General features: G+C 38.3%; 2 protein-coding genes across 3 annotated transcripts; one reads left to right on the top strand and one right to left on the bottom strand.

The window, feature by feature from the left end:
• Nucleotides 1-25: 25 nt before the first annotated feature.
• On the bottom strand, nucleotides 26-4,917 carry LOC123975688 (14-3-3 protein beta/alpha-1-like). Of its 2 annotated transcripts, none has more exons than XM_046057360.1 (6): nucleotides 4,768-4,917; nucleotides 3,371-3,672; nucleotides 3,127-3,250; nucleotides 2,289-2,452; nucleotides 1,945-2,040; nucleotides 26-1,855 (listed from the first exon to the last, which is right to left on the bottom strand). In XM_046057360.1, exons 2-6 carry the CDS (start codon nucleotides 3,662-3,664, stop codon nucleotides 1,799-1,801), a joined length of 735 nt encoding a protein of 244 aa, XP_045913316.1. In that variant the 5' UTR covers nucleotides 3,665-3,672; nucleotides 4,768-4,917; the 3' UTR covers nucleotides 26-1,798. The 2 variants fall into 2 exon arrangements, with proteins under 2 accessions (XP_045913316.1, XP_045913317.1); XM_046057361.1 differs by lacking the exon at nucleotides 4,768-4,917 and adding an exon at nucleotides 4,484-4,669.
• Nucleotides 4,918-6,455: 1,538 nt separating this feature from the next.
• LOC123975165 (mimecan-like) lies at nucleotides 6,456-8,548 on the top strand. Its single transcript, XM_046056389.1, has 6 exons — nucleotides 6,456-6,589; nucleotides 6,706-6,784; nucleotides 7,068-7,232; nucleotides 7,338-7,540; nucleotides 7,661-7,753; nucleotides 7,893-8,548. The coding sequence occupies exons 1-6, from the start codon at nucleotides 6,506-6,508 to the stop codon at nucleotides 8,061-8,063; spliced, it is 795 nt and encodes a 264-aa protein (XP_045912345.1). The 5' UTR covers nucleotides 6,456-6,505; the 3' UTR covers nucleotides 8,064-8,548.
• Nucleotides 8,549-10,340: the final 1,792 nt, after the last annotated feature.

Below are 10,340 nucleotides of genomic sequence, written 5' to 3' on the forward strand. Positions count from 1 at the left end.
CAGAAATGAAGACGTAATTTGCCTGTTATCTTAAACGAAACTTTATTTCACTGAATGGTCTTTGACACTTTCCTATTTCTTACATGTATAGTGAAACTAGAATGGTTTTAAGATACATAAACACAAAGCTAGAATTACACCAACCATTGTTTATCTCCATTTCATCATTGCTTTTTAGAGCTATTCTAAATTTTCACAACCACGTGTGTGCACTGGGTAATAGACTGTTACAGAAGCAAATTTTAGCCATAAGACTTGTCAGTAAAAACAAAGCAAGTAGATACCTGATATACAGACAGGCTTCGTTCCACATTCACTAACTGCATTTTCATCAAGCATAATAATAAACTGACATGATTTTTTTTTAAACAGAAGATTATTTCAATTCATTGGAGCATTGTCAGAGTAAACAGACTGTCAGCTATAATGTGGAATGGTGTCTTCAACTACAATATGTGGAATGTAGTGGTGATACATGGTATTGTGACACTGAGCTTCTTTCTTCTCCAATCATTCACACCAGCAATCTTAAACAGCAGAGCGATGCACCTGGGTACAAACTGAGGTCAAGATTTAGAAATTTAAGTTTGTCTGGTCTAACTCGTTCTTTGAAATTTCTTTAAAAAAAAGAAAAAAAAGAAAGAAAAAAAAAAAAAAAGAAAAAAAAGATAAACAGGCAGATACTGTCACCTTAATGAAAATAGAGGCTGCAAGAGAAAGCCAGGCACAGATTTTTTTTGTTGGAGAAAACAACCGCTTTAACAGGAATATTTTGCAAGCAGGGTTGATACAGTGTGGTAAGACATTTCTTTCAATTAACATCAATAAAAGGTTACTTTAAGTTTTACATACAGATGATAGTCAATCTTGCAAAATACATGGAACCACATTTACGCACATACAATTTCCATTGTACTGAGATCAAGCAGCACCTGAACAGTGAGTAAAACTACAATGACAATCCATATTTAGTCAAAAAAAAAAAAAAAAAAAAAAAAAAAAAAAATAGGGGAAAAAAAGGAGCACTGCCTTGACGAAAGCCTAATAATGTGGAATGTCTGAACAAATCTAACATGACAATTTAAGGGGTCCCTTAAAACTTTGAAACTGAACTTGTGAACATGATCAAGGAGCGTTACACCAAGATGCCAGTGTCACAATACAGCCTGCCTCCTTTCTGTATGAGCCCACAGCAGAATTGCAGTTAGTCGAATACAGGATTGTACGTGTGTCTGGAAATTCAAAACACAAAACTGTTTTGGGTGTGTGAAGCAAATGGAACGCCTACCATCACAGTGTTTGGTGGAAATCAACTGCCAGTTCAATTACCATACAATAAAACCTGTAAATATCATGAGGAATCACAAATAAGAAAGTAACAAATGAAAAAAGGGATGAAAAATGCACAACAAACTAGCTGGGACAAAGGGATTTGGAAGGACGATTAGAATTCACAACACCCCCCTCCCACACCCCCAGACCATACACACAATCTTTCGCATCCTTTCACACTCGCTCGCTCACTCACTCCATACGGACATACACACAAAAGCCGACAAAAACAACAGCAACATGGACTCACTAATCAATACGACATGTTTCCACAAAGTGACTGAATCTGCTAACTGAAAATTACCCTGTCACCTCACAGTGAACTGAGAGGGGTAAACTAGTTGGTCAGGAGCAATTCAGGCTGCTTGTCATACAGAAGAGGGAGGAGCTGATGGAGTGGAGGGGGATGTATATAAGCTGTCTGTGTTTAAGATAAGAGTGTAGGTGGATTAACAGTGCAATTTCATTAGTTTTCCCCGTCTCCGGCCTCTCCCTCATCTGCCTGGTTTTCTGATGTCCACAGCTGGGAACAGAGAAAGACAAACGTTATGATCAGGTTCACCGGATCACATCAGGATGAATCAGAGGCATTTAACATAATTTAAAACTCACAGTCAGGTTGTCCCTTAATAGTTGCATGATCAGGGTGCTGTCTTTGTAAGAATCCTCGTTCAAAGTGTCAAGTTCAGCGATGGCTTCGTCAAATGCCTGAAATACAAAAATTAAAACTTGTTATTTAAACTTTAATAATCTAGCAGCAGCCTTTAAACACTGTTTGGCAGTGTTTAAGCAAAACTGAGCATTTAAATTAGTCAGCACTGAAAAATAAATTAATGCACAAAATACCCTTACAATGTCTGCCAGTAATTCAGTGAATCCAAGGTTTCTGTTTAGTTGTGATGTTATAATGTATTCAAATCTTTCAACAAAAACAAATGCAATGAACAAGTTCATACCGTCTTAGCCAGGCTGCAGGCCTTGTCCGGATTGTTGAGGATTTCATAGTAGAAGACAGAGAAGTTGAGGGCCAGGCCAAGCCGGATCGGGTGTGTTGGCTGCATCTCCCCCTTGCTAATGTCAAAAGCTTGCTGGTACGCCTGCTGGGAGTTCTCCACTGTATCTTTAGGCAAAAAAATGAACAAAAAAAAAAAGTTACAATCACTATTTATAATATCTGTTAAAGCAGTATTTATTCATTTTTGGCCACTTGGGGGCAGCAGAACAACAAGCACACAATGACTTGCTGTAATGTCTCCTTATAATTGAAATAGCAAAGGTGGTAACAGTTGCCCATTATTGAACATATTGAACAAACACAGAACAACACTAGCATTAATTTAGAGAGTCAAATTTGTTTCTGCCTGGCAAATGTAGTGCAATATCCACTCTCCTTTTAGCTATGTTTTAGTCCCAGGGGAAATACCTGGCTGTTAAGGTACTAAATGCTCTGGTGTGTTCAACTTTTCTGCCATTTAATGTTGGGCAAGGTAGTCTGCCGTCTGTATATCAGAGGGGGATGCTTTGTTTTGGGTTTATTTTATTTCTAAAATAAAAAAACGCTGCCTGCTGTTGCTGGGAACAAAGTTGATGAGAGTGAACAAAATTAACAACTGTGCTGAAAGACCCTACGCAGAGCTGAGGTGGGTGATAAAACTCTCTGGGCTCATCTACAAGCAACCATTTTCACATTGCACATAGTAATTTGAACAATTATTATAAAATATGAATTAATGCAGCTTAAAACGCCATTTTGTACCAGCACAAAATTATAATGTAAATCATTTCCTCACTTACCCTTCTTAGCTTCCCCAGATGCAACCTCAGACAGGTATCTATAATAATCGCCTTTCATTTTCAGATAGAACACCTTGCTTTCAGCAGCAGATGCGTTGGTAATGAGAAAGTTATCCAGTAGCCCCTGAAAACAAAAGCTGAGTTTTTCAGTTTGTGATAATCAGAAAATTACACACAAGCACTGTCTTCACAAGTGTATTAATTAGGACTGTTTTGAAAAACCAACAAAATTAGAAACCCTTACGAGCACATCATGGCAGATTTCCTGCAGCTCAGTTTCAATCTTCTCCCGGTATTCACGTGCCATCTGCTGTTTTTTCTCATTGCTCTCAGTCTTCTGCTCGATGCTGGAGATAACACGCCAGGATGAGCGGCGTGCTCCTACCACATTCTTGTAGGCAACAGAGAGAAGGTTGCGCTCCTCATTTGACAGCTCTGCACCTTGCTCGGTCACCGACTTCATGGCCGCGGCCATGTCATCATAGCGCTCAGCCTGCTCAGCAAGCTTGGCCTTCTGTACCAGGTCGTTCTTATCCATTTTCTAGACTGAGAAAAAGAAAATACAGTATTAGAAGTAGGTATGTATGTGTAGTTAATCAAAAAACAAGGAATAATGTTTCACAATAGTCCTCACACTATCAATTATTAGACATTATTGAGTGCTCTGAGCTAACATTATTCTTTCTGAACTGATTTGGCAGAGCAGCAAGGAAACCCCTGAATTGGATGGAAAGTGAGGATAAGCACTGTGAACTGGGCCCCTTGGCAAGTGGGTCAACCATACACATCACTAGCTAAGGTTAGCGGCTAGCTAGTTAATAGCGTTCCCCATTCCTGCCTCGTCCTTTACCACATTTTGTCTGAATGGGACTGCATCCACGTCGTGAAGAGTCTTAACAACTGCCATAAAGCAAAATGTTACATGCACAGCGGGGTTACTGACTCGTTTAACGTTGTTTCAGCCGAAGCCTTCCCGGGTCAGGTTTTAATGCCCTCCCCTTATGTTGCTAGCAACGCTAGCGAGATGATACAATTCGCTAACTGATATTAACGTCAGCGTGTTAAATGCGGCTGATCTGATTGATCATTTGTTTTGTTCTTATTAACGTTGGCGACCTAACTGGATTAGATAAAAGCACTGCTGCTAATCTCTCCTATTCATCATAATGCAAAGTGAATCTTTAGCTACCGTCGTCTAATATATCGTTCCGCTATCCAACGAACGTTAGCTAGGCCAGCAAAAGGAACACCTGCCTTTCGTTTAACGATAAAAAAACCCACGGCTACGGTGTTGGCAATTAACATTAGCCATTTTTAGAATCAATACACTACACAATCTTATACTACAAGGTATTACCTCCGCCTTTAATTCGTTTTCAGCAGCTGTACCACGGCCCGCCCAGGCTGAGGAGCCTGTCAGAACAAAGTGTCATGGAATCCGACCGTCGGTTAGCTCGCTGGCTAGCAGGTAATGCTAACCGACTAGCCTTTCACAAACCCAGCTAGCCTGCTACTGTTAGCGTGATGGCTTCTCAACAGGATTCAACCGGACACGATGAATCAGCCATTCAAACGTTAACCTGCGAATGAATATTTACTACTATAATGCGATAATAACACGAGAGAGGTTATTACACTTACAATATTGGCGGCTTTTAATCCTGCTTTTTTTTTTCTCTCTCTGGACGATTCAGCCTCCGTCCTCCGTCTCGCTCAGCGTATCGTTCAGGGCAGTACCACTTCCGCTACACTGGTACTTCTGTTTCCTCTTTTTTTTTTTCCACCACATCTGCCTTACGTAATGCAACCAAAAAAATGACAAAATGAGATAATTTATATGGCCAAACTTAAAATACAGTATTTTACAAAAAAACGCCCTCAGTTTGTGCGCTTACATTTTATCGCACGGGTTTGAAAGGACCATACCAAAAAATGTGTTTGTCAGGATTGACACGGTTACAGAATGATTTTATTTTTATTCATTAAAGCAAGGAATTCATATGAACGTATGTGCTGATTGTTGTCTGTCTGTGGTTTCCTGTTTTAGTTACTGAGACAACATTAATAGTATCTATACGTTTTTAGAAGACTAGGCACACCAGTATTGGACAACCCACATCTAGCATTTCTGCTTTAATATTAAAACTGTCTACTCTGCACCATTTAAACAGTTATACAACTATACACACAATGTGGGCAGGATATTGGGAGACTCATATTGGTCATAATTGTAAATTTATTCATTTATTGTAAAAAAAAAAAAAAATTCTAATACATTTAATCAACTATTGTGGCACTTTATATGTGTAGGAAAGCTCCTTATATATCCTGCAAAGCAAGGTCAAGGTCGGTGGAAGCACAGGCCTCTGGAGCTAGCAGAGTTTCAGAATTTTTGCTCAAGGACATTTTAACATTTTAGCTGTTTGTCAGTGCAGGGGCTTAAGTGTTGAGGATAGGTGTCCCTGTAAATCTGCCTCTTAGCAATTCAAACATAAGAGTAAAGTAAAACATGTAGGCTCCATGTTTGATTGTTGCCTGAGTGCATATGACCTAAGGGAAGCAAATAAAGATTATTTTAATTTTAATTAAATCCCTAAAAATTAATTTTTGGATGAATCGTTTAGATTTAAAAATGTTACAAAATTGGTAAAAATTCCCAGAGCCCAATGAGACATCTTCAAGTTGCTCATTCTGTTTGAACACCAGTCCAAAACTCAAAGACGTTCAATTTTAAATAAAAATAGACACTAAAGTTAGTTAGACATGTAATAGATTAAGATTTTAAAAAACACAGAGCTGCATCATCTAATGGAACACCAAGTTTCTGATTACTCGTCAAACTGATTAAGAAACAAACAAAAGAAATATATACCAACCCCTTTAAAAAAAAAAAGCCCACTTCTAAAGAGACAGTGTAACTGCTGTTAAGTTGGGTTTTCAACTTTAGTATTAAATTGAAAAAAGGGACATATTCAAAATAGTTTTCTCGTTCCAGTCTGGTGCTTTGGCAATTCATTTATAAATCCCACCCATTGTTCCCATCAATTACTGGAACCCAGGTCTGATCTGTTCTTCTAGCAACATTCTTTTTCCACTTAAAACTAAAATTTAAAATCAGGTTTACTTATTTGCCTAAAAGCAGTATTTTTTTCATCACTTCAACACAGTATAAAAACATAACACTATAAAAAGTCTTTAGAATCATCACAACCACTGCGAGCAAACACAGCACGTATTGAGTTAAAGTTGGTTTCCTTTTCTTACTCAGCGGTATACTGGCAACTTAATAGAAACTGGATGGAAAATTTTCCTGCTCACATGTACCTCAGATCCCAGCCTAGCAGACGTGCTGTCTTCTCTCACCAGCAACTAAGACACAATGATGCAATTAAGGACTTTAATTTTCACATCTGTTATACTCCCGTGGCTACTGTCTTCTGCAGCAAAAGATGAATACATGGAAGTAAGAAATATCTTTTGGGGGTTTATACACTATACTAATGAACAGGAGGAAGAAATGTATCAGTCATGAGTTGGGATGAAAAGTATAGTTATTTTGAAAATTTCTTCTGTTTACAGAGAGGCATTCTAAACTCTACAGGCAATGACATCCTTCATAACTCAAATGCTGACCAAGCAGCAGCTCCAAAAGTCGATGGTAAGGTTTGTTTAAACAGATAAATACTTTTCAACAACTGTTTCAAAGCCGATTATGCAACACTTGCTGAGGCATTCTTCCACATTTTTGTGAATGTAGCTAAAGCCCATATTATGTAATAATGGGGCTGATCAAGTGTCCTCATCTAAACCGTGTACTGCTTTTTAAGCTGCATAGTCACATCACTGAAACCAATTAGTCCACTTATTAATATGACTAATTAGAAAGAATCCTTTTTTTTCTGGAAAAACAAGGTGATGAAACAACAATGTGATCTTTTCAGAGCTGCCGACATGTCTGCTGTGTGTTTGCCTGAGTGGATCGGTTTACTGTGAGGAGGTGTCCCCTGAAATGTCAACCGTCCCAGCACTGCCGAAGGAAACCGCATATCTTTACGCACGTTTCAACAAAATCACAAAAATAAGCAATCAAGACTTTGCAGACATGGGTGAATAAAAGTCATTATAATAAGTCAACTAATTCTCCTCTTCACTGAATGTCATCTTTCAACCTCACTCTCTCTGTCCCTTTGTTTGTTTGCTTGCATCCACAGCCACACTGAAAAGAATTGACCTAACTGGGAATCTCATTGCTCAGATAGACGACGGTGCTTTTTCAAAACTTTCCAACCTTGAGGAGCTCACTCTTGCAGAAAACAAACTGACTAAACTTCCCACGCTGCCCACCAAGCTAGTGTCATTCAACGCCAATTTCAACAGGCTTACAACCCAGGGTGTAAAGGCAACTGCTTTTAAAGTAAGTTAGCGAGAGTGTCAGAAATGTCAGAAGTGTGATGCAGAAATTATGTATTTTGCATGTGTTTAGTTTGATACAGCAAAAGGCTTAATCCAAAATAGTGGTGTTTTGTTTTTGCAGAGACTCACAAGACTGGCATATCTTTACCTTGGAAACAATGAACTGACTGCAGTGCCCCAACTTCCAGAGTCCCTTCATGTTGTGCACCTGCATGTAAGTTCATCTGCGATTCACTGCAATCACAGCAATTAATCAGAGACACTTTATAGAAGCAATTAGATTTTCTTCTGTCTGCGGGACCATTAGTAGCTACAAGCCAATTTTGTGTCCTTGGATTCTGTCTGTTCTGCAGAACAACAAGATCTTGACGATTACAGATGAGACGTTCTGCAAAGGTAACACCAGTCACTACATACGGACCAACATGAACGAGGTGAGACTGGATGGGAACCCCATCATGCTGTCAAAGCACCCTGACAGCTTCATCTGTCTGCAGTCTCTCCCTATTGGATGGTACAACTGAAAACAGAGGTTATGTTTCAGCGGGAAGTTCTGTGTAAAATGAGAGATGCAGATACACAGATAATTAAAATACTGTTTGCAAAATACAGTTACATTTTATATACCCAAGTCTACTGTATAGTCCAAGTTTTTTTTAATCAGACAGAAATCATATAATTACAGAACAGCAGGATTTAAACAAGAGGAAGAAAGAGGTTTTTTTGTTTCTTATCAAATGCTGTCTGCCAGCATTAAACACATCTGTCTGTCTCTAAATACAGAGACTCTTTTAGTATTTTTCTTCTGTTACAATTTGGCTGAGACTGGTTTGTCTTGGCAGGTGTTATGCAATGTTTTAGACATAACACATCAACACAGACTTGTTGTCAAATCAATTTGAGACCACAATTGGGATTATTTCATCACATAACGCCAATGGTATTATTACTGCTAATGTTACTTTAACTGATGATCATATTATCAATAAAACCTGCATGTTGGAAGTGATTTCTTCAGCCTTTTCACTCTTGGCTCCTTAACAATGTTCATAACTGTGATACAATTTGCTGTAACTCAGTAATATGCTATGAAGTCCATTCCAGCCTGTTGCAAAGAAGTAAGGGTGTGAGAGTCCAAGAATGCGTCCTTAAGACAACATGTGAAGTCCACATTAAATCCAACTGCTGTTCACTTGGCTGCAGGCTCATTAAGAACTATCAAACTATCTGCCATCTTCTTCTGGTACCCCCGTTCTGATTGTTTTCTTCGGTAGACATCATCTGAAAGGATAAAAACAGAATTAAGAGACTGAAATGAGACACCTGTAATACAGGATGTTTTTAAAGCTGCAGTGAATAAAAAAAGCGACATATGTTGGACTACGGAGACTATATTATATTTCCATTTAAATAAACGTTTTGAAACGCTTCTGAAACCATTCTGGATTTGTCACAGTGGGAACTGAACCCAAATCTCCCACACGAAAGGTGGACAGCTGGAAAAAGGCCTATAACTAGGATTGGGAGTCTGTCCTTTGTAAAACATGCTCTCTGTATCCCTAAATGGCCTCAGAATACTACAGGATAAAACATGCTGGACAGGTTTTTTTTATTTGTTTTTAAACGCACTCCATCCTTTTAGTTGTCCTTAAATGTCACATTTGAACACATATGGACTAGTGAGTGGTTCAGTGAGAGTAGAAACACAATCTTTTCCTTTTAACATGTTTTGAATAACTGTCTACAGGTGTAGCTACAGACTATCAATGCAATATCAACAATGTGATATGCAGTAGAGGAAAGTGCATTTACTCAGTTACTGTCCTAAAGTACTTTATATTATACATAGTCCACTACATTTAAGTGACAGCTAGTTGCTTTTTAAAACTCATGCATGCATTTTACATATAGAGCATGTGATCAGTTTATAAAATATGATGCAGTGTCATACTATTAAAGAGTACATAAAGTATCTAGCTCCAATAGGTGCAACATTAAAACTTCAAATCCAATTATATATCAGAGTTGAAACAATTAGTCAGATAATTGATTAGTCAATTTACACAAAATTAGTCTGCAAGCATTTTGATAACAGATTAATTACTTAAGGGGTTTAGCAAGCAAAAATACCAAACATTCTGCAGTTACAGCTGAGAAAGTTGTGATGGGCATTTCTCAATATTGTTCAAAACACACACACACACACACACACACACACAGGTGCTGGTCATATAATTAGAATATCATCAAAAAGTTGATTTATTTCAGTAATTCCATTCAAAAAGTGAAACTTGTACAATGTATACATTCATTCCACACAGACTGATATATTTGTGTGTTCATTCCTTTTAATTGTGATAATTTTTAATTGACAACTAATGAAAACCCCCAAATCAGTATCTCAGAAAATTAGAATATTGTGAAAGGTTCAATATTGCGGACACCTGGTGCCACTCTAATCAGCTAATTAACTCAAAACACCTGCAAAGGCCTTTAAATGGTCTCTCAGTCTAGTTCTGTAGGCTACACAATCATGGGGAAGACTGCTGACTTGACAGCTGTCCAAAAGACGACCATTGACACCTTGCACAAGGAGGGCAAGACACAAAAGGTCATTGCTGAAGAGGCTGGCTGTTCACAGAGCTCTGTGTCCAAGCACATTAATAGAGAGGCGAAGGGAAGGAAAAGATGTGGTAGAAAAAAGTGTACAAGCAATAGAGATAACCGCACCCTGGAGAGGATTGTGAAACAAAACCCATTCAAAAATGTGGGGGAGATTCACAAAGAGTGGACTGCAGCTG

Source organism: Micropterus dolomieu, linkage group LG08, assembly GCF_021292245.1.
Source record: "Micropterus dolomieu isolate WLL.071019.BEF.003 ecotype Adirondacks linkage group LG08, ASM2129224v1, whole genome shotgun sequence".
Classification (NCBI taxonomy): Eukaryota; Metazoa; Chordata; class Actinopteri; order Centrarchiformes; family Centrarchidae; genus Micropterus; species Micropterus dolomieu.